Source organism: Neophocaena asiaeorientalis, unplaced genomic scaffold, assembly GCF_003031525.2.
Source record: "Neophocaena asiaeorientalis asiaeorientalis breed wild unplaced genomic scaffold, Neophocaena_asiaeorientalis_V1.1 scaffold145, whole genome shotgun sequence".
NCBI lineage: Eukaryota > Metazoa > Chordata > Mammalia > Artiodactyla > Phocoenidae > Neophocaena > Neophocaena asiaeorientalis.
Genome location: NW_020172629.1, coordinates 2209350 through 2233533, shown reverse-complemented (window position 1 = coordinate 2233533; position 24184 = coordinate 2209350). Strand labels below are relative to the sequence as shown.

The window sequence follows — 24184 nt, the reverse complement described above, 5'->3', positions numbered from 1 at the left end:
CCTTCCCTGGAGAGGATACACACCATACCAAGGGGTGTGGGTCTCTCCCATGAAGAGCTGCATGCCCTCCACCACCCTCGGTAAAGCCCACCTGCCAACAGCTCACAATCTGCACACAGAACTGGCACCCCGGTTAGTGCCTCCCTTATGAATGAAGAGGCAGCCAGGTGTCATCAGAAATGTAAAGAATCTTCCAGATGAGGGTTTCCCTGGTGGCACAGTGGTTGAGAGTCCGCCTGCCTATGCAGGGGACGTGGGTTCATGCCCCGGTCCGGGAGGATCCCACATGCTGCGGAGCGGCTGGGCCCGTGAGCCATGGCCGCTAAGCCTGAGCGTCCGGAGCCTGTGCTCCGCAACGGGAGAGGCCACAGCAGTGAGAGGCCCGCGTACCGCGAAAAAAAAAAAAAAGAATCTTCCAGATGAGAGAGTCCAAACCCAAACAACAACAACAAAAAACCTCAGAATAATTCAGGAATCCAGAGGGAACAGAGATAATTCAGTGAACAGAAGAAAATCGTCCTAATATATCTAGACAGACAAAAGACACTGAACCAATTAGACAAGAAGAGCATGCTCTTGGATGAAGAGAGAAGGCTAGGGATTTTGAAGTGTCATGCCTGAAAATAAACATCCAACACAAAGGCTGGAATACAGGAGAGAAAAGGTATGATGAGAATAAATCGGAAGCACCAAAACAGTACAATAAAAGTTCCAGAAAGAAACAACAGAGCAAAGAGAAATTATCAACACATTCTAGTAAAAACTTTCCAAGACTGAAGAACAATTATTCCCCAGATTGAAAAGTCCCACACCAATGGCTGAAATTTCAGGATGCCAGGATTAAAGACGTCCTTCTTCTGAAAAGGAGAAAGAAGCAGACCATCTACAAGGATCAGCAAATAGAATGACATCGTTTTTCTCACCAGCAACACGTGGTGGACAATTCCAGGGCCTTCTAGACAGAAATGATTTTGTTTGTAGGTTTTATATCTAGATAAACAATAATTTCAAATGTGGGAATAGAATAAAGACATTTTGAGATGTTTTCTAGATATATGAAGGAAAAAGTAAATAAAAAGGGAGACATATATCTGTTGCTCTTTGGCCCATGACCCAGGGTGTGTGCAAAGGACCCAACACAGGAGAGTGGTGAAAAGGGCCTCAACAGTGAGCCTATAGACACCTGGTCCAAATGGACGAGAAGAAAGGGGACTACAGCTCAAGAAAAGAACGCTGGAACTGATAGATTACTAGCATGTTTGAGCATCTGGGAAGAATACTCATAGGAGCCCGAGTGGCATGCAGGAACAACTGGAAATATTATGAGCAGGTACCAACACATAGAAAGTTACCCAAGTGAAGGACAAGGCAACACTTCAGGAAAAACGAAGTGATGTAAAGGAAAGCAGGGCACGAAGAGACCACCAGGGTCTGAGGTCAGCACCATTTACGTAGTGAGCCTGCACCTCAGACTGCTATCCAACCAGGCAGTTGATGTCACAGCTCTGGGAAGATGATGGTACAGAGCAGCTAAATCCTCACCTGCGACAACAGGAAGTCACGGGATGAGGAATCGTGACGTGAGGACAACTGTGCTCAGGAGAGACGAGGTGAACTTGATAAAGGAGACGGTGCGCCTGAGGGTGGCTGTGGCTCCGGGAAGCGGGGCTGGTCGGGGGTTGGGCGAAGGGCAAGGGAATTTGTGTGGGTCATTTAAGCCTTTGTTATGGGTGGAATTCTGCAAAATATGTTGAATTTCTAATCCCTCAAACCTTAGTATGGGACAGTATTTGTCAATAGGGTCCACTGCAGATGTAATTAGTAAGTTAAGATGAGGTCACACTAGAGTGACTCGTGTCCTCGTAAGAGGAGGAGAGACACAGAGACCCAGGGAGGACACGGCCAGTGGAAGACGTAGGATTGGAGGGACGCAGCTACAAGCCAAGGACTGCCAGCGACTACGGGGAGCTGGAGGGGGCGAGGAAGGGCCCCTGCCCTGCGGGTGTTAGAGAGAGCGCGGTGCTGCCCACACCTTGATTTTGCTGTTCCAGCCCTAGGAAACTAACACAACACTTTAATACTTCTGCTTTTTAAAAACATTGTGCAGGTATCATAGGATAGCCTGGCAGACTTCAAGTCACGTCTGCCAGGCTTAGGAGTTGGAGGCGTGTGCAGACGCGCACACACACACACACACACACACACACACACACACACACACGGCCTAGGTTGACCTTCAAAGCACGGCAGGCATACCCACACACGTGGAACCATTGAATACGCTTCTCCAAGTTTCTGAATTCTCTTCTAAGGACCCAAATCCCTGAAACACAGACGTGCGTCTGGGAATACCTGGTGAAACGGTCAACCTGGCCCCATGAGGATTCTGCCCCACGGCCTGAGGTCCAGACCACGACTGCTGGGATCGTGTAGCGGTCTGCGGAGACCATGGAGCGTGGAGAGAGCCACGTGAACCTCAAAGGGCACGGGGCCCGGGTCTCAGGCGCCATTCCAATTCATAAAATACATCGGATTTTTATTCTCAGCCCTACTTCCACATTCGCAGGCAGCCTCTGGTCTCCGGCAACCCCTCCATTTAATTACCTGGCGATTCACTTCCTGATCTAAAAACCACAGGTCTTGGTAAGGATCCTCATTTGTAAAGTACTCAGGAGTCTGCCAAGGAAAATAGTTTTTACCAATATCAAATATTTTTATTATCTTTTGCTATATTTCCACTCATCAGCGGGCAGTTCCTGTGTGATGGCTGTTTCCTGGAGAGCAGTGGAGCCCTGAGGCGGACCAGCCTGACCCAGGCGTAGGTGCGTTTTATCACTGGGATGCTCTGAGGCGCAGCAAGGCCCCGGCGTCCTTCTCCATGGAGCAGGCGCTGAGCTCTGCTCCACGGCAGGGTCTGCAGAGGCCCCGAGTGAGGACGGGGGAGGCTCCAGCCTCCAGAAGCGCGTCTGGGGGAGGTGGGCTGACACCCTGGGAGAAGCAGTGCTCGCACCTTCCAACCTTCCACGTGTCCACACCGTCTCAAGCTGTCCTCGCCAGTGACCGGCAAGGGGTCCTCCGAGGCCCGCCTCAGCTTGGCAGAGATGCTCAAAGCCCACCTGCCACGGGAAGCCCGCTCTCTGTGTCCCGTCCTTTCCCGTGTCAGAGCCCCTGCAGTCTGACGGCTCTGCCCCTGCTGCGCTCTGGGCCGCGCGTCCTGCACAAACGCACCTTCTGCACGTCTAAGTGTGTGTTGGCACCGGTTCCTGGGGACCCACGCTGATGCAGGTGTCACGCACCACACAGCTGCTCTCAGCACCTTCAGAGTCAGGGAGCCTCACAGCCAGAGACTTGATGGGGCAACTTGGAGGGGCCAGCGGGAGGCATGTGGTCAGCACATTTGTCCTGCCCTCTGCTGGGGACAGCAGAGCGTCGAGAGGGACACAGAACTCACTGCTCCGCTCCACGCCCGTCTCCATATCTGTCCGCTTACAGATCTTGCTGACGCTGCTGCTTCCTCCACGGCATGGTGCTGCCCCTGCCCTCCCGGGGCCTCTGACAGCCCCAGCGTACCCCACATCGATCCCCTGGATCTTCCTAACTCTGCCATATGCCTTTGAAGACACGTATGTTATTTCTCTCTCCTTAAACCACCCCATTTGAATGTTTCCTGCCAGGACTCTGACCCATAAAACCTGCTACACCGCTACCAGCATTACTGTTCTGAAAAATAAAGGTGGCTTTGTCACCTCCTTGCTAAACTCCCTGAGGGACCTCTGCTGCTGGGAGGGCAGGCGCCGGCTCCGGAAGATGGTGTGGGAGGGTCTCAGCCCACCCCACGTCTCCAGGCATCCCCTGGCCCCAGCGCAGCCCACACTGGGCTTACTGGGGGCCCCGGACCTCATGCGCCTTTGCGTTACCAGGACCATTGCTCACAGCACTATGTCAGTGTGGAACGCGCACTCGCACTCCCTGGGCAATCCCCACTACCCTTTGAGGTGGGGTCTTGGCAGAAAGCCACCTCCTCCTAGAAGCCCCTCCAGGCAGGGCTGTGCTCCTCTGCTCCCAGACCACCGTTCGCGTGGCCCTCGCCTGGGAAGGACATGCTTCCAGCTGTGGTCGGGGGAGAGCCCCTGCTCCAGGACTTCCTCCAGGTGATGGACGAAGTTGGGACAACTGCCCGGGGCTGGGGAGCTTTGGGGAGCTAGGGTGGGGAGCTGGTCTCAAGGTCTCTTAAACTGAACAGACTGGGCTATTTCTTTCTAATGAAAATACAGACCCAGATCCTAAACAAAGCTTCGTAGAGTTTTCCACGGCTTGAGACACTTGGGTGGCAGCTTCCGGAGGTCTGCGTGGCTGCTGATGGCTGTCAGGCTTGTGATGGTTCGTCCTCCTGTTCCTGGAAGCCTCAGTGGCTTGAGAGCTGACATTATTTACTGTTGCTCTGGAACAGGTTCTGCCCTGTTTTTGAACAGATGGCCGATCAATCCCTTATTTTTAGAAGCACCGTGAGTGTGGAACAGCCTGTGCCCTCTCGTCCCCTGCTCAGAGTGGGGCGGCCACACCAGCCAGGCTGGCAGGATGTCTGAAGGACGTCGCGTCCTCCCCCAGGGCCTCGGGGGGCCCGCGAGGACTCCGGGCTTCCTGGGAGGAGTCAGAGCAGGGTGGCAGGTGGGGAAGGACAAAAAGAGGGGGGCTCCGAGGGAGGGGGCTCTGCGGTCAGCCTTGTCCCATGCCTCCCAAGCCCGACCTGGGCCCGCGTGCTTCTCCAGAGGGGTCCCTGTGGCCCACGTGCCGCCGCTGCCTCTCCTCCTTTCCTGGCTGTGTTGTCACCACCCTTCCTTCCTCCGCCTGGGGCGGTGGACCGGTCCCCAGCCCACAGGGTCTCAGGGGCGTTGCCCCCCCTGCTCCTGGGTGATGCTTCTGGGTTCAGGGAGACAGAAGGAGAGGTTTGTTGGGTGCCCCTGGGGAGGCTCCTCCCTTCCTTCCTGGAGGTTTCTGGAAGTGGCTCGACCTGCTGGCGGTGCTCTGGCAGCTGTCCTGTGAGCGTGAGAAGAGGTTCAGCACAAGGCCACGTGCTTGGCTGAGCGGAGAGACGAGAGAGCCAGGCCTGCAGTGGCACTGTTGGGTCCCTGAGCAACCAAGCTGAGGCCTGACGTCCCCCTGGACTTCCAGCGCCAATACAGTGTCGTGTTTTTAAAGCACGTTTAACATTGGGTGTGTGTTCGCGCGTGTCTGTGCTGTTGTTAACTTCCAGGCAAAAGCATCCTGACGGGAGCGACTTCCCAGACTCGGGTCCTCAGCCATCTCTCCTACCCCTGTTCTCTGCCTGTAGCACGTGCTGGTCTGATCGTGCCGCCTCTCTTCACCAGCTCACGACTCCCTTGAGGACAGTGGGCCATTCGTTCACGCACTCATGGTTTCACCCACTTAGAAATTATTTACTGAGTACACACCACGTGCCATCAATCTTTTTAAAAACAAGAGAGAAAATGTTCTGAAAAGTCAGTAAAGTGAAATCTTTTAGACCTGCAGAGCACACAGTCACGATGACACACGGGATGCAGCGTCCAGCCTTCTCACAGCCCTTCAGTCAGCACTTACTCATGTGGGCGCTGTATGCCGCCCTTTCCAGATGCCCAGTGTCCAGCCTCGCGCACCCCGCTTCACAATGAGGATGACAACGTGCGACATGCTCTTCTTGTCCCTCCGAGCACCGGAGTCTGTGGGTCTGGCTGCATCTCCCTGGTAAAGTCACGTCTGGCCCTACGGTCCGCTGTGCCGTAAAACTGAAAACTCTATTTCTACAGATGTGTCTGCAGGCCAGTTAGTAGGGCACAGGTCCTTGATGTCTCTTATTCCGGGGCAACAATAAAATTCAATCAGTAACTTGGAGCATCAGTCCCCTGCCCTAAGCCCCTTTCTGTTCTCGGTGACACTCTATCCGTCCTGCTGCCTCGGTGACAGGGATGTGAAGAAACCAAGGGACAAAACGTGCCCGTCAGCGGGGCTGAGCGGGGGTTCTGACTGGCCGCCTGGAAGCGCAGGGGGTCCTTCCTCAGGAACGCAGTGACCCGCTGCATGGCTCCAGCCCCACTCACGTCCTCTCTCTCTCATGGCCCCAGCCCGGCTCTCCCACCGTGATCAGCGGCCAAGGTCTACAACCACAGCACGCCCACGTCACGGTCTCCGCACCTGGTTTCAATCAGCGAAACGGACAGACCACCGAGCTATGTGATAACGAGGATACAAGTCTTTGGGAGAAGATTACTAGCAGGAATTCACTGCGGAATGGCCCGAAGACTTTGTAAGTACAAGCAAATCGCAGGTGAAATGTGTGTTGACAAGAAACACGCGTCTGGAGAGGACCACGGCGCAGCACAGGTAGGAGCTGCGGCCGCCCCCCTCCCCCTCTCCCCCCGTTCCAGTGGTGCCTCCGGGGGTCCTCACCTCACAGCCTCCATCTGGTCCTTCTCCTCCAGGGAGCCCAGCCTCCGCTTCACCTCGTGCAGCAGCTTGGTCCCTTGGAAGCCGCTGCCACGGCCGTCGCACTTGACCACCACGGCCCCGTGACTACTCACCATCACCGTCTCCCAGCTCACCTCAAACTTCTCAGCCACGCTCTGGCTCCCCGGGGCGCCATCCCTGGAAAGACAGGCCAGGGCTTGGCACGTGGCTTGCAGCAGCGGCTGGTCCAGCTGACATCAGGTCCGATGATGCTTCCCCAGGGGCTGGCAGTGCCCCTCCGTCTGGTTCGCTCCGGAGCAGAGCCCGTGGCTGACCTGGGTGGCCTTCCTGTCCGCGTCTCCGGGGGCAGCCTGTCCACCGCCCCCACAGAGTATTGCCCAAGCACTTAGCTGGGTGGGGTGTGGGTTCTCTTGTTCGTGTGGCTTCCCTGTTTCCCGACTGGGGGCACGACCGTGTGAGCTCAAGCCACCCACGGCGCGTGTTCTCAGCCGGGACTCGGCCAGAGCTGCCGACGGGCCTTGCAGCTGGGGACACGGCTGTCGAGCGTTCACTAGTGCTAATGGGGGTGAGGAAGCTCTAAGTGACTTTCCTTCTGGAGGGGACACAGGGTGAGCAGAAGGGACGGCCGACGCCAGGCCCAGGGCCCTCAGAAACGGCGATAGACGCAATGCCCCTTCTGAGGCTGGCCGCCCCTCCAAGGAGGCCACGGCTACTGCACCACTGTCTTCCTGGCCTTCTGCCGGGACAGGAGTGCAGGCAAGGGGTGTGTGTATGTGTGTACGGGTGTGGTGTGTGTATGTGCTGTGTATACTGGTGTGGTGTGTGTGTATACTGGTGTGGTGTGTATATGTGCTGTGTACACTGTTGGCCGCCCCTCCAAGGAGGCCACGGCTACTGCACCACTGTCATCCTGGCCCTCTGCAGGGACAGGAGTGCAGGCAAGGGGTGTGTGTATGTGTGGTGTGTACTGGTGTGGTGTGTGTGTACATGCTGTGTATACTGGTGAGGTGTGGGTATGTGCTGTGAATACTGGTGTGGTGTGTATATGTGCTGTGTAGACTGGTGTGGTGTGTGTGTACATGCTGTGTATACTGGTGAGGTGTGGGTATGTGCTGTGAATACTGGTGTGGTGTGTATATGTGCTGTGTAGACTGGTGTGGTGTGTGTGTACATGCTGTGTATACTGGTGAGGTGTGGGTATGTGCTGTGAATACTGGTGTGGTGTGTATATGTGCTGTGTAGACTGGTGTGGTGTGTGTGTACATGCTGTGTATACTGGTGAGGTGTGGGTATGTGCTGTGAATACTGGTGTGGTGTGTATATGTGCTGTGTAGACTGGTGTGGTGTGTGTGTACATGCTGTGTATACTGGTGAGGTGTGGGTATGTGCTGTGAATACTGGTGTGGTGTGTATATGTGCTGTGTAGACTGGTGTGGTGTGTGTGTACATGCTGTGTATACTGGTGAGGTGTGGGTATGTGCTGTGAATACTGGTGTGGTGTGTATATGTGCTGTGTAGACTGGTGTGGTGTGTGTGTACATGCTGTGTATACTGGTGAGGTGTGGGTATGTGCTGTGAATACTGGTGTGGTGTGTATATGTGCTGTGTAGACTGGTGTGGTGTGTGTGTACATGCTGTGTATACTGGTGAGGTGTGGGTATGTGCTGTGAATACTGGTGTGGTGTGTATATGTGCTGTGTAGACTGGTGTGGTGTGTGTGTACATGCTGTGTATACTGGTGAGGTGTGGGTATGTGCTGTGAATACTGGTGTGGTGTGTATATGTGCTGTGTAGACTGGTGTGGTGTGTGTGTACATGCTGTGTATACTGGTGAGGTGTGGGTATGTGCTGTGAATACTGGTGTGGTGTGTATATGTGCTGTGTAGACTGGTGTGGTGTGTGTGTACATGCTGTGTATACTGGTGAGGTGTGGGTATGTGCTGTGAATACTGGTGTGGTGTGTATATGTGCTGTGTAGACTGGTGTGGTGTGTGTGTACATGCTGTGTATACTGGTGAGGTGTGGGTATGTGCTGTGAATACTGGTGTGGTGTGTATATGTGCTGTGTAGACTGGTGTGGTGTGTGTGTACATGCTGTGTATACTGGTGAGGTGTGGGTATGTGCTGTGAATACTGGTGTGGTGTGTATATGTGCTGTGTAGACTGGTGTGGTGTGTGTGTACATGCTGTGTATACTGGTGAGGTGTGGGTATGTGCTGTGAATACTGGTGTGGTGTGTATATGTGCTGTGTAGACTGGTGTGGTGTGTGTGTACATGCTGTGTATACTGGTGAGGTGTGGGTATGTGCTGTGAATACTGGTGTGGTGTGTATATGTGCTGTGTAGACTGGTGTGGTGTGTGTGTACATGCTGTGTATACTGGTGAGGTGTGGGTATGTGCTGTGAATACTGGTGTGGTGTGTATGTCCTGTGTATACTGGTGTGGCGTGTGTGTATGTGCTGTGTATACTGGTGTGGTGTGTGTGTACATGCTGTGTATACTGGTGTGGTGTGTGTATGTGCTGTGTGTACTGGTGTGGTGCGTGTATGTGCTGTGTATACTGGTGTGGTGTGTGTGTATATGCTGTGTATACTGGTGTGGTGTGTGTGTATATGCTGTGTATACTGGTGTGGTGTGTGTGTATATGCTGTGTATACTGGTGTGGTGTGTGTGTATATGCTGTGTATACTGGTGTGGTGTGTGTGTATATGCTGTGTATACTGGTGTGGTGTGTGTGTATATGCTGTGTATACTGGTGTGGTGTGTGTGTATATGCTGTGTATACTGGTGTGGTGTGTGTGTATATGCTGTGTATACTGGTGTGGTGTGTGTGTATATGCTGTGTATACTGGTGTGGTGTGTGTGTATATGCTGTGTATACTGGTGTGGTGTGTGTGTATATGCTGTGTATACTGGTGTGGTGTGTGTGTATATGCTGTGTATACTGGTGTGGTGTGTGTGTATATGCTGTGTATACTGGTGTGGTGTGTGTGTATATGCTGTGTATACTGGTGTGGTGTGTGTGTATATGCTGTGTATACTGGTGTGGTGTGTGTGTATATGCTGTGTATACTGGTGTGGTGTGTGTGTATGTGCTGTGGATACTGCTGTGGTGTGTGTATGTGATGTGTACACTGGTGTGGTGTGGTGTGGGTGTATACTGGTGTGGTGTGGTGTGTGTATGTGCTGTGGATACTGGTGTGTGTGTGTGTATGTGCTGTGGATACTGGTATGTGTGTGTGCATGTGCTGTGTATACTGGTGTGGTGTGGGTATGTGCTGTGTATACTGGTGTGCGTATGTGGCATGTGGTTTGTGCGTGTATGTGAGCATGTGCGGGTGTGATGTGTATACTGGTGTGGTGTGTGTGTATGTGCTGTGTATACTGGTATGTGTGTGTGCATGTGCTGTGTATACTGGTGTGGTGTGTGTATGTGCTGTGTATACTGGTGTGGTGTGTGTGTATGTGCTGTGTATACTGGTGTGGTGTGTGTGTATGTGCTGTGTATACTGGTGTGGTGTGTGTGTATGTGCTGTGTATACTGGTGTGGTGTGTGTGTATGTGCTGTGTATACTGGTGTGGTGTGTGTGTATGTGCTGTGTATACTGGTGTGGTGTGTGTGTATGTGCTGTGTATACTGGTGTGGTGTGTGTGTGTAACTGCTGTGGTGTGTGTATGTGCTGTGTACACTGGTGTGCATGTGTGTATGTGGTTTGTGCGTGTATGTGAGCATATGCGGGTGTGATGTGTATACTGGTGTGTGTGCATGTGCTGTGTAACTGGTGTGGTGTGTGTATGTGCTGTGTACACTGGTGCGGTGTGTGTATGTGCTGTGTATACTGGTGTGGTGTGTGTGTAACTGCTGTGGTGTGTGTATGTGCTGTGTACACTGGTGCGGTGTGTGTATGTGCTGTGTATACTGGTGTGGTGTGTGTGTAACTGCTGTGGTGTGTGTATGTGCTGTGTACACTGGTGCGGTGTGTGTATGTGCTGTGTATACTGGTGTGGTGTGTGTGTAACTGCTGTGGTGTGTGTATGTGCTGTGTACACTGGTGCGGTGTGTGTATGTGCTGTGTATACTGGTGTGGTGTGTGTGTAACTGCTGTGGTGTGTGTATGTGCTGTGTACACTGGTGCGGTGTGTGTATGTGCTGTGTATACTGGTGTGGTGTGTGTGTAACTGCTGTGGTGTGTGTATGTGCTGTGTACACTGGTGCGGTGTGTGTATGTGCTGTGTATACTGGTGTGGTGTGTGTGTAACTGCTGTGGTGTGTGTATGTGCTGTGTACACTGGTGCGGTGTGTGTATGTGCTGTGTATACTGGTGTGGTGTGTGTGTAACTGCTGTGGTGTGTGTATGTGCTGTGTACACTGGTGCGGTGTGTGTATGTGCTGTGTATACTGGTGTGGTGTGTGTGTAACTGCTGTGGTGTGTGTATGTGCTGTGTACACTGGTGCGGTGTGTGTATGTGCTGTGTATACTGGTGTGGTGTGTGTGTAACTGCTGTGGTGTGTGTATGTGCTGTGTACACTGGTGCGGTGTGTGTATGTGCTGTGTATACTGGTGTGGTGTGTGTGTAACTGCTGTGGTGTGTGTATGTGCTGTGTACACTGGTGCGGTGTGTGTATGTGCTGTGTATACTGGTGTGGTGTGTGTGTAACTGCTGTGGTGTGTGTATGTGCTGTGTACACTGGTGCGGTGTGTGTATGTGCTGTGTATACTGGTGTGGTGTGTGTGTAACTGCTGTGGTGTGTGTATGTGCTGTGTACACTGGTGCGGTGTGTGTATGTGCTGTGTATACTGGTGTGGTGTGTGTGTAACTGCTGTGGTGTGTGTATGTGCTGTGTACACTGGTGCGGTGTGTGTATGTGCTGTGTATACTGGTGTGGTGTGTGTGTAACTGCTGTGGTGTGTGTATGTGCTGTGTACACTGGTGCGGTGTGTGTATGTGCTGTGTATACTGGTGTGGTGTGTGTGTAACTGCTGTGGTGTGTGTATGTGCTGTGTACACTGGTGCGGTGTGTGTATGTGCTGTGTATACTGGTGTGGTGTGTGTGTAACTGCTGTGGTGTGTGTATGTGCTGTGTACACTGGTGCGGTGTGTGTATGTGCTGTGTATACTGGTGTGGTGTGTGTGTAACTGCTGTGGTGTGTGTATGTGCTGTGTACACTGGTGCGGTGTGTGTATGTGCTGTGTATACTGGTGTGGTGTGTGTATGTGCTGTGTACACTGGTGCGGTGTGTGTATGTGCTGTGTATACTGGTGTGTGCGTGTATGTGCTGTGTACTGGGTATACTGGTGTGGTGGGGTGTGTATGTTCTGTGTATACTGCTGTGGTGTGTGTGGATGTGCTGTATATACTGGTGTGGTGGGGTGTGTATGTTCTGTGTATACTGCTGTGGTGTGTGTGGATGTGCTGTATATACTGGTGTGGTGGGGTGTGTATGTTCTGTGTATACTGCTGTGGTGTGTGTGGATGTGCTGTATATACTGGTGTGGTGGGGTGTGTATGTTCTGTGTATACTGCTGTGGTGTGTGTGGATGTGCTGTATATACTGGTGTGGTGGGGTGTGTATGTTCTGTGTATACTGCTGTGGTGTGTGTGGATGTGCTGTATATACTGGTGTGGTGGGGTGTGTATGTTCTGTGTATACTGCTGTGGTGTGTGTGGATGTGCTGTATATACTGGTGTGGTGGGGTGTGTATGTTCTGTGTATACTGCTGTGGTGTGTGTGGATGTGCTGTATATACTGGTGTGGTGGGGTGTGTATGTTCTGTGTATACTGCTGTGGTGTGTGTGGATGTGCTGTATATACTGGTGTGGTGGGGTGTGTATGTTCTGTGTATACTGCTGTGGTGTGTGTGGATGTGCTGTATATACTGGTGTGGTGGGGTGTGTATGTTCTGTGTATACTGCTGTGGTGTGTGTGGATGTGCTGTATATACTGGTGTGGTGGGGTGTGTATGTTCTGTGTATACTGCTGTGGTGTGTGTGGATGTGCTGTATATACTGGTGTGGTGGGGTGTGTATGTTCTGTGTATACTGCTGTGGTGTGTGTGGATGTGCTGTATATACTGGTGTGGTGGGGTGTGTATGTTCTGTGTATACTGCTGTGGTGTGTGTGGATGTGCTGTATATACTGGTGTGGTGGGGTGTGTATGTTCTGTGTATACTGCTGTGGTGTGTGTGGATGTGCTGTATATACTGGTGTGGTGGGGTGTGTATGTTCTGTGTATACTGCTGTGGTGTGTGTGGATGTGCTGTATATACTGGTGTGGTGGGGTGTGTATGTTCTGTGTATACTGCTGTGGTGTGTGTGGATGTGCTGTATATACTGGTGTGGTGGGGTGTGTATGTTCTGTGTATACTGCTGTGGTGTGTGTGGATGTGCTGTATATACTGGTGTGGTGGGGTGTGTATGTTCTGTGTATACTGCTGTGGTGTGTGTGGATGTGCTGTATATACTGGTGTGGTGGGGTGTGTATGTTCTGTGTATACTGCTGTGGTGTGTGTGGATGTGCTGTATATACTGGTGTGGTGGGGTGTGTATGTTCTGTGTATACTGCTGTGGTGTGTGTGGATGTGCTGTATATACTGGTGTGGTGGGGTGTGTATGTTCTGTGTATACTGCTGTGGTGTGTGTGGATGTGCTGTATATACTGGTGTGGTGGGGTGTGTATGTTCTGTGTATACTGCTGTGGTGTGTGGGTATGTGCTGTGTATCCTGGTGTGGTGTGTGTATATGCTGTGTATACTGGTGTGGTGTGGTGTGTATGTTCTGTGTATACTGCTGTGGTGTGTGTGTATGTGCTGTGTATACTGGTGTGGTGTGTGTATATGCTGTGTACACTGGGGTGCGTGTGTGTGAGCATGTGCGGGTGTGATGTGTATTCTGGTGTGTGCGTGTATGTGAGCATGTGCGGGTGTGATGTGTATTCTGGTGTGTGCGTGTATGTGAGCATGTGCGGGTGTGATGTGTATTCTGGTGTGTGCGTGTATGTGAGCATGTGCGGGTGTGATGTGTATTCTGGTGTGTGCGTGTATGTGAGCATGTGCGGGTGTGATGTGTATTCTGGTGTGTGCGTGTATGTGAGCATGTGCGGGTGTGATGTGTATTCTGGTGTGTGCGTGTATGTGAGCATGTGCGGGTGTGATGTGTATACTGGTATGTGGTGTATATGCTGTGTAACTGGTGTGGTGTGTGTATATGCTGTGTACACTGGTGTGCGTGTGTGTGAGCATGTGCGGGTGTGATGTGTATACTGGTGTGTGTGCATGTGCTGTGTAACTGCTGTGGTGTGTGCATGTGCTGTGTGTACTGGTGTGCGTGTGTGTATACTGGTGTGTGCGTGTGTGTGAGCATGTGCGGGTGTGATGTGGATACTGGTGTGGTGTGTGGTGTGTGCATGTATGTGAGTGTGTGTGCTGTTGTGTGTGTTTGGTACATTCACGTGGTACGTGTGTGTGTGTGTATATGTGTGTGAGTGTGTGTGTGCGTGTGTGTGGTCGCTGGCCAAGTCCAGACGGTGAGGACAGCGGGTTAGTGGCAATAAGCGGGGGCAGCACAGTGGGTCGTGGCCCGGGGTCCTCACAGTGCAGCCTTCGTCACTGAGGGCTGGGCCCCAGGCCGGGCGCCAGGCAAGATGCACAGGGCTAGTCAGGCTCTGGGGGGGTGATTTCACTGTGGTCCCTAAAGAGCCCCAGTGCAGGCCTCTGCTCTCCCCTGGACCCTTCCACATGAATACGGGGCTGCGTCCCCAGAGGCCCCGAGGCTCAGTGTCTCCTCTGTCCCGTGGCCACTCACGCACCCGAGCGAGCGGCAGCCCTAATCAGGACCCACTACCGTGAGAGGTGCTCAGAAAGCTCTGAAGTCGTTCTCGGCATCTGACCCAGAAGCTTGCTAATTAGCACAAGGCAGCTCTGAAATCATCCCGAGGACCAACGCCTGGTGTTCAAGACCGCCTGGTGGCACCGGAGGAGCCGCTGGCCCCAGCGAGACCCCGCCGGGCCCGCCTCCCGGGGCCCGGGGTGACCTCGGGTGTATCCGTCCGCCCTGCACGGTGAAGGTGGGCTCCCCATCAGCTTTCCTGCTGTCCCTGGGGCCGCTGACTGGCCACCGAAGCACGACTCCCGGAATGTGAGTCAATTCCTGCACTCACTGTGGCAAATCCCCCGAAATCGACTGGGGCCCCACTTTCCTTTGATGTCTGGGGTCAGCGGTTGTTACAGAAACAGCCTGCAGAATTGTTTCCAGTGACTAGTCTGCAGTGGATATCAGGCTCCCGCTTACCATCTCCATGAGAGTTTCATCCTGGGATACTTACACCACCAGGAGCAAGGGGTAGTGGGTGGTGTCGGAGAAGGTTGCTGGCTTGAGGATCTGAACGGGCAAGTCTAGGCAGAAACAGAACACAGGGCAGCACGTCAGGGGCCAGGAAGGGAGGGGAGGGACGGGCGCTGGCTGGGTGTGCCAGCCCTGGGGTGTGCTCCCGGGGGCCTGGGAGACGGGCACCCTGGAGGGTTAAGGCCGGTCCTCCACAGACAGGGGCACTCCAGCTCACTCTGGACTTGGGGAAAGCACCCAACCTCTTTAAGCTTAGTTTCTCCATCTGAAGCTTAACTGCCATCTTGCCAACAGGAAAGTGTTGAAAAGCAGAAAAGCCTGGACCCCTGTGAGCACTTGCTGACAGCAAAATTCCAGGCAGGGATGGGGTGAGGGACGAACCCCCAGGGCAGGGTGCACCTCTCTGCCGGGCAGCACTGCCCCAACAAGTAGTTAAGTGGGGACAGGCGGAGACTGAGGGCGGGGTGGGGTAAGGCAAGGGGCAGTGGCCCTGAGGGAGAGGCTAGAGCTGTGGGGAGCCTCCGTGCAAAGCCAGGGGCTGCGCGGGCCTCCCCGTTTGCAGGCTGGAACTGGGCAGGTCTGGCTGCCTGCAGAGCCAGCGGGAGGGAGCTGGTGCAGCCGTGGGTCCTGCAGCCAAGGTCCTTTGGATCTGGTCCTTGGCAACCAGGATCCAGTCTGGGAGGGAGGGGGCCGTTTCCCTCACTGCTTTCTCTGTTCTTCCCCAAACAAACCTTCCTGCCCAAGTTAGAAATTGTTTATTGACATTAACTACAGCCCAGATGAGCAATTAAGTTGGAATTAGTGGTGTTTTCAGTACAATTACTGTAGATGCACCCCAGGCTGGGGGTTGGCTTAGCAGCCAGCTCTGACCAGGGTCTCATTACTGACTCTGGCTGAATGTTAATGACTTGCAAATTAGATCAATGGCCCAGGGACCCTGGACTTTATCACTGAAATATCCATAAAACATGGTCTGGGCTGCTTTCTGCCACTGATAAGCTCACGGGCAGGCTTTGGCCACAAGCGGCTGAATATATTCAGAGAGTGTTCCTGGAGTTGGAATGCTTCTCTAAAGAAAGCCTTAGCCTCCGGTAGCATTAAATGAAAAACAAAGCATAACAAAATAAAAACAGGTCTGTAGGGCGACATCATTCAGATTTCCTGGGACCCCAAGGGGTGATGAGCAAATGCCGGCCCTGCACACAGCTGTCCCTGCTCTCCTTGCATCTACGTCCCCGTTTACCCGCAAGTAAAACCTCACCCTGGAAAGAAACCTCATGTGCAAGGGGGGCCGGGAGTTGGCTATTTGTTTCTAAAGACCCTTTTCTGCATCTTTGGAGGAGGGGATGGCAGGCACCCCTTAGTGCTCTGGGGTTTGGGAAACATTGTGTGCAGAGTGGATGGAGGAGGGCCCTGGGCTAGAAGCTGAGACAGGATCCTGTGAAGGAATATGATCTGGCCTCCAAGGCTGTGGTAGGAAGTGACAGATGGGAGAAAACTTGCTGATGGGGGACGGGGGCGGGCAGCAAGCTGAGGTTGACCGGTGGAGGCTGACTGGCCTTACAGGGCGTGACCTGTGCAGTCACGCAGGCCTGTGCAAGAGCCCTGGCTGGACTGGAAGCTCACAGTAAGCCCCACGTTTTCATTTTGCTCGGGCCCTGACCTTACGGGGCCTGCCTGAGGTCTGCAGATAAAGACCAGGGTAGAGGGGGTGGGGCCAGACCTGTGGAGGCTGCTTGCTCACTCGTCCACCCTCCATCCATCCATCCATCCTTCCCTGCATCCCTGCCTCCATCCATCCAACCATCCTTCCCTGCATCCCTGCCTCCATCCATCCATCCATCCTTCCCTGCATCCCTGCCTCCATCCTTCCATCCATCCTTCCCTGCATCCCTGCCTCCATCCATCCAACCATCCTTCCCTGGATCCCTGCCTCCATCCATCCATCCATCCTTCCCTGCATCCCTGCCTCCATCCATCCAACCATCCTTCCCTGCATCCCTGCCTCCATCCATCCAACCATCCTTCCCTGCATCCCTGCCTCCATCCATCCAACCATCCTTCCCTGCATCCCTGCCTCCATCCATCCAACCATCCTTCCCTGCATCCCTCCATCCCTCCATCCATCCAACCATCCTTCCCTGCATCCCTCCATCCCTCCATCCACGATCAATCTGAAGTTGTTTTCTTGTTTTCTTGCCTCTGGTTCTTCCTTATAAAAGGAAAGCACGAAGATAAATGTCCAGTTAATTTGAGGGCTCTCAGGAACTTGGATCTGCCGAGTGACTGGACTCCAGGTTCTGCATGGCAGTTTGAACCAGTCACTGATGCCTTCCTCACGGGCAGCCCAGACATTCCTTTGACCCATTTCTTGGCAATACGAAGTCTCAGCGATGGGGCTGTCCGTACAAGACACCCTGTATGGTCAGAGTCACTCTCTTTACAGAAAACAGCTCGGCAGGGAAGAGGTGGGGACTTGAGATGAACAGGTCAGGAGCCGCGTCTCCAGTGCACACGCCCCAGGGCAGCAGAGGTTCTGCTTCCTGCCTGTGGGTCGCTGGTTTCGGGCCTGTCTGACTAGGGGTCGCCAGCTTCTGTCCCAGTGAAACAGCTCCCGGGCTCCTGTGGTGGGTTCCCGGGTCTCCCCGCTCTGCCTTATCGTGTTAGAGCCGCACCTCCTGCAGGTCTCCTGAGCCCACTTTCAGCCTGGACTTGCATCCTTCCTGCCCCTCATTTCTGTTCTGTGGTTCCCCCAAGCCCTGATGACGGGCATCTGTGGATGGCCCAGTTCCTCTGTCTCCCTCTTTCTGACTGACAGCTCCTTTCCTGCTCAGGACTGGACGTGCTTAAACACAGCCACCTGGGGCTGTGCTCCCTGGACACACAAAACTGCCCTCGCTTCCAGAGCCGAGTGCATCCTGTGGGACCTGCGTGCGTCTCAGGGACGTTGAGAGAAACCCAGACCCGGAGAGGCGGTGGGGATAGCCCTGGCCTGTGGGCAGTGATGTCCCTGCCGGGCATGACTGCAGGCTCCACTCATGCTTCTCCTAAGTCTATCTCTTCACCTGCCTCAGGCCCTTCCTTCTTGTTTCCTCCATCAGCCCCTCATCAGAGTGAGTGCACACGGGCCATTGTAGGAGAAAGGCCTCTGCACCCGTGGGCCCGGTGGGGAAGGGTTGAAACACATCCTATTTTCCGACTTTTCTGACTGTCACAGGTGAATCTCTCTCCCTACCTGTATCTCTAGCGATGTTTAGAAAGGTTCCCATATAGTGTGATTCCGTGTGGCCCAACGATAGGACAAGGATGAAGGTGCTGGAGGGTGAGGGCCCCCGTGTTGGCTGCCACCTGGGACAACCCCGCGGCTGGAATTCCACCAGCCTCCCGACCCACCCACGACCGACCATGCTGACGCTTCTCCCTCCTTCTCCCCTCTTCTCCACCAACCGAAAGCGACTCCAGGAACCCCTTCAAGCCCCACCTTGCTGGGAAACTTCTCGGGACCCCAGTCCATTCTCACGCTCTCTCCTGAGCTCCTGGGCCATTCCTTTCTGCTCTGAAGGACGCAGCTTTACGGGATGCACTTTCTGGGTGGGTTTGATTTCGTTCCACAAGCTGAGCCGTGGTTCCTGCCCTTAGGGGCTCACGGTCTGTCAGGTGGCTGGGTCCAATCTAACAAGGGGTGCTGAGTGATACTCCAGGGCCCACCGGCCCTAGTGACAAGCCGCTGTCCCACTGAAGGGGCAGGGCAGACAAGGAGCTTGCCGACATGCGCTGGGGCAGCAGACACAGGCTCGGGCTATGACCTGCTCCCCCCGCCCAGGCCTGCAGTTCAGGCATCACTAGTCAATCTCTGCACTCTTTTCCATTGATCCCTGGCCACCTTCTAAGTTAGCTCAGGAGACGAAGTCTATTCACCAACCTCAGAGACGAGGGGCAGGTGGTACCTGCATGGATGACTCAAAGATGACTTCAAGGTTTGAAATCTAAGTTATCTGAAACCAGTCGACACAGCCGAAGGGTGTCACCCTCAAAAGGAGGAGCGCGTGGGGGGCGCAGTGCCGGGGGAAGGGCGGTGAGATGAGTTTGGAGCATTGTGCATTGAGGCCCCCAAGGGCAGACGCCCGCTGCGTGGCAAAGCTCCGGGCTGGGCTGATGGGGGACTGTCTGCAGGGGCAAGGAGGCTATGAGAAGCCTGCTTCCCTCCAGGAGATGCAAGTCCCATTCCAGCCAGTGCTCTGGGGTCCTCGGGGCCTAGGGGTGCCTGCTGCAGGGCATGTGCTCGTTAAAGCTTATCGAACGGCTGAACGGACAGTTCGAGAGGGAGAAGGACACAAGCCAAGGCAGGGCGCTGGACGGCCGCGGGCTGCACCGACCACCAATCCCTCACGCTGCTTCTCCAGCTTCCAGGACGCCTCTCAGCGCACGTGCAATATTTAGACGTAAGATGATGAAGCACCAAGAACATCAATGGCACAGAAGGGACGTTTCCAGGGGGACACGTTTTCCTGGACGGTATCATGACCGGTTCCGCCCCAACAAGGAGCGGGTTTCCGTCCGGGGTCTTGTCTAAACCGTCAGCCTCTCGAGGACAGAAATCACGTGCTCCTGGCTTTGTGTCCCAGAGCGAGCATGCTGGCTGGGAGCGCAGTCAGCTCGGCTGAGCTGCCCCCGGCCCCCGGTCCCCCGGTCCCCCTCGCTGCTGAGGATGCAGTTCTAGCCCGTGCTCCCCCGCAACCCCCCACCTGGCGATCACGGTCAGGCTGTTTCAGAGCAGACGCTGGTCTTCCCGTTTAAAGGAGCAAACGCAGCACTTACTGTAATCGTCGATCTCGATTTTCCTGTATTCCACTTTAGGCATCTGCCGATCGTTTATGGCTTTCTGTACGTGTTCATTTGTTTCTAGGTCAAAAATTTCTGAAAGAGAGAAAAAAATGACACACTCAGATTCAGTAACCGCTTCTTGACGCCGTGAGTCTTCACGCGCCTCCCGTCACTAGCTCCTACGTCAGAGGAGAGGGCCACTGGTTCCACGGCTGGAACCAGAGCTGCACACATTAGATCGTGTGCTCAGGTCCCAGCACGAGGGGAGAGTCGAGCTCAGGGCAGGGGCTCCAGGCAGACGGCAGGTTCTTCCACTGTGTCCAGCGCCCCTGCCCCACCCCCCGCGATCCTCACTCCCCACGGCGTTTCTCCCTCTCCCACACACACATGTTGCTTTAGGTGTGCTTGGTCTCAAGACTGCTGGTTTTGGGAGACCGACATCGTGCCTGTCAGGACAAGAGGTTTTACAAATGTAGTGGCCTCAATAACACTACAGAAAGGAGAGTAGAAGCTGGAGCGTGACCGTTATTACGTTTTCCAGGAAAAGTGGTTGGGCTCGGGTTTCTTGCCTTAGTCATAGGGGGTCTGGCTTTGGGGACCTTGGTCTGGATAGGCACTCGAGCTGTTAGTGAAGCCACGTGAGCCGCAGTGCAGGGGGACTGGCCCATCTCCCTTGGAGTCTGAGAGGCGGCTCTACCCTGACCCGCACCGTAGACACACCAGCTCTGTGACCCTTAGGTTGTAACAGCTCAAAAGGCCTTGGCTGTGACCCTCTACCCCCATCAGCCCTCTTCACTGATCCCCTGCGGACGTGGCCCTTCTGTTACGTGTCAGACTTCCTCCGTGGGTAACAGAACCCACCCCACTTCTTTTCTCCCCTCTCATCTCAGTCCTACCTGGGGACAACTTGTGGTTCATTTGAAAGGAACTTTTATCTTCAAGGGGCTCGACGTTTGGCTCGACAAGTCACTTTGAAACATTTGTGAACATTTTAAAGAATGAGCTAATCTCACAAGCATTCTCCATGATAAGTGCCTTTGAGGACAGCGGGCCCTGCACGGACATGGGCGTCCACTCCACACAGGCTGGGCAGGTGAGTCATTGCTCATGACCAGGACCTCCAGCAATGAGTGTCTTTTCTGTGGAGCCATGAGGATGGCCTCTGAGCATGATAAGCAAACTTCTGTGGGGCAGAGGCAGCTCAAAGTTCCCAGGGCTGGTGACAAGCAAATAAACAAAACAGAAGAACTTCTACGGGGGCACAGGTAGCTCAAAGTTCCCAGGGCCGGAGACAAGCAAAGAAACAAAACAGAAGACGTTTTTCAAGTTTGTTAAGCACGTATTTGGATACTCAGCTTTGGTTAAAAGGTGAGGGGAGAAATGGTGAAACTAACACTCAAACAAGTAGGGTTACAAAAAAATCTGAAGTGGGACCCCCGCCACATAGCACGCAAGAATTGCTGTCCTTTGTGGAAAGCCAGAAGGGACCCTCAACCTTGTGGTCACATATGCAAGTTCGGGAGGGGATGCCCGACGCTGGCATGGTGTGCCTGCCCTACTGCCTGCCCAAACTCCTAACAGAGCAGAGAGAGCACTCATTCCGAGTCCAAATGCCCTCGGCCCTTTAACACAGCATCCCAGGCATACACAGTCTGTTGAGAGGAGTTGGTTTAGCAGATACTAACTATCTATTCCCCAGGTTCTATCCACACTTATAGAGCAGGAAGATTAGAAGGGAGCTCCACAAGATAATGAAAAAGAATAGCATTCTTCAAGTTCTTTGCTGCCTCAGGGCCTTTGTACTTGCTGTCCTATGTTGCTGGCTCTTCCCCCTCCATCAAGTCAAACATCACCTCCTCAAAGAGAAGCCCTGACCCTTCACCTCAGGTACCCCTCTCCAGGTGCACTTAACACCAACTCTAGGAGATATGGTCATTTGCCTGGTTGACCCTATCCCACCCAAGGCATCAGTGTTCAGTCCCATCCCAGGGACATGAGTACATCGAGCTGTTTGTGGAAATCTGATTCACATTCCGGAAATGATGCATCTTCACAGTAGCCGAGTTTGGGTTTCGAAACGTCTTTCTTCCTTTTCCCACATGGAAAGGACTGAGAGGTCCTCCTCGGTGTTTCAGAAAGCCTGAAGGCTCTCAGAGGTTCCTGGCGCTCAGACCTCTTAGCGGTAAGAGCCGAAGCGATTGAGGCCTGACTATTAACCACTGCTTCCCGCACAAAGCAAAAAAAACCCCAAAACCGAAACACATTTTTATTCAATTGATTGAAAAGTTGACAGTGCTTGAAGGACTAATGGTACACCCAAGTTAGTATTTAGTTAATTCTGGGAATTGAGGAAATGCATCGAGGCAACCCAAACCCAAGCTTAGCGTAGGAGCTGAAGCACAGACCTTACAGGGTCTTCTGGAAGTCTCAGCCCTCTGGACCGCGACCTGGACCTCTCTGCCTGCCTATGAGATAAGCCCCGGTGGAGACAAGTGAGGGACTCAGGGTGTGCAAATGTGGGTCAGACCAGAGAAACGGACACTCGTGAGGATGAGGGAGTCGTCAGGAGCCCAGGAAGAATGTCTTCAGGGTCAGGAGCAAGGCTGAGTCCTTTGCTGCCAGAGAAGCAGCACCGAGCTTCTGCTTCTGGGGGATGGACAAGGCTCCAGCAGGGGCCGACCTGGATGATCAAACTTCACAACGAAGAGACCTGGTGCAGCCTCTCAAGGTCTGTTATAACCTTCTCTCCGCGTGTCTGCATCAGGATTTGATATTTCTGACACCAGATGAGCCTGAAGGAGAAGCTTCGGGCTCAGGCTTGACGTGCTGCTTTGCAGCCTACAAGCTCGGCTTGTGTGGAGTTAACGAGAACACAGACTTGCCAGCGAAGCACTGCATTCCCTGTCCCTGGATCCGGGAGCCGCGGCTTCGTGCGGGAGCCCACGGCGTCCTAACCGCACATAGTCGTCCTAACCGCACACGGTCGTCCTAACCGCACACGGCGTTCTAACCGCACACGGTCGTCCTAACCGCACACGGCGTCCTAACCGCACACAGTGTTCTAACCGCACACGGTCGTCCTAACCGCACACGGCCTTCTAACTGCACACGGCCTTCTAACCAAACACGGTCATCCTAACCGCACACGGCGGCCTAACCGCACACGGTCGTCCTGACTGCACACGGTTGTCCTGACCGCACACGGCCTCCGCAGGACTAGCTAGTCCCTCTGTACTGAAATGCCACCCTTCACAGAAAGGCGCCAAAGCAACAGACTATTAAATTTAGTTAAATATTAGATTTCTCATTTAATGATTGCCCACACAACTGGTTTTATCAGCAGAGAGCTGGCTGTCCCACAGGGGAGCTGAGTTAAGCCATTTTATTTGTTCCCATAATTGCATTCAGAGAGGGCAGAAGCACGGCAGAGGAAATAAGAAAAGACCGGCCTCTTCCCGAAGGGTTCTTCTTTTGACACCGGGGCCGTGGGGACCTGCAGTCTGAAGCATGCAAACGGCCACTCCTCAATCAGATGTGAGCCCCTCTCATGTTTGGTGGAATCAGCTATTATCAGATCTGGGCACGTGGAGCCTGCAAGAACCAGGGCAGCTGATGACGGCTGCTCCCCGGCTGTGCCCCAGCGGGCAGACGCCGAGCGGTGGTGACCGCGGCCGTTCTGAGACTCTGCTGGCTCTGGGCCTTGGAGGAATTGCCACTTGGCCGGATTTGGGGACACGAATGACCAGAATCAACTGGAAGCCAATGAGCAGCCGAGCCAGAGGAGACAAGAGCCGCCCGCCCCTCCTCTCATGTTTCTGAGGGGAGCGGGAGAGCGGGGACTGCATGCAGATTGCAGATTACTCGAGTCTGGCCTTCCGCCGGGTTTTTCCGGGCCCTTCCCGGCATGTTTCGGACAGCTTCCTCTTGTGCACCTGTCCCGGCAGCATCAGGGCCCCGTCCTCCCTGCTCAGTGGCTGCAGCATCGCAGACGCAGCCTGCCCACCCCGGGGCTGCACGGCTCAGACTGGACCCCGGCCTGAGGGTGGCACGGACGCCCTCCAGACCCCCATCTCACCTGGAGACTGTGTTCTCCATCTCCCAACGTCCAGTTGTTAAGCCACACAGTTTGGGTGGTAATTGTTCTCTTTGCCGTGTCTCTCTTTCTCTCCAGCCAGATTCTAAGCAACCTGGAAGCAGGGTGATGTAAGTGCATTTGTGGTGTGGGCACCGTGCCAGCAGGCGGGTGGGCTTGGTGAGTGGGGCCGTGCGTCGCTACCACTACATCCCAACTCAGGAAAGGGCACAGAGCCGTGGACCTGCCGGCCCTCCAGCGTCCCAGGGACGCTGAGGCAGGTGCCCTGAGGGGCAGAAGGTGCCATGTGCTTTGCTCACTCCGCACTCTGTTAGCCAAACATCAGCTCGCCCCCAAACCTGCCGTGTTTTGGCCTAGAGCGAGCCGTCTGTAAACCCGTCACCTGTCCCTCCAGAAGGGCTGCCAGTGTGTGTGTGTGTGTGTGTGTGTGTGTGTGTGTGTGTGTGTGTGTGTGTG

General features: G+C 54.1%; 1 protein-coding gene across 1 annotated transcript in view; it reads right to left on the bottom strand.

Moving 5' to 3' along the window:
• Window positions 1-24184, bottom strand: part of DPP6 (dipeptidyl peptidase like 6) — a 541522-nt gene that overhangs the window by 11320 nt on the left and 506018 nt on the right. Inside the window, exons 18-20 of the mRNA XM_024739199.1 lie at window positions 19630-19728; window positions 14792-14861; window positions 6448-6642 (exon numbers count right to left, since the gene is read on the bottom strand). Coding sequence (XP_024594967.1) covers window positions 6448-6642; window positions 14792-14861; window positions 19630-19728 — 364 coding nt within the window. The remainder of the gene's footprint in view (window positions 1-6447; window positions 6643-14791; window positions 14862-19629; window positions 19729-24184) is intronic.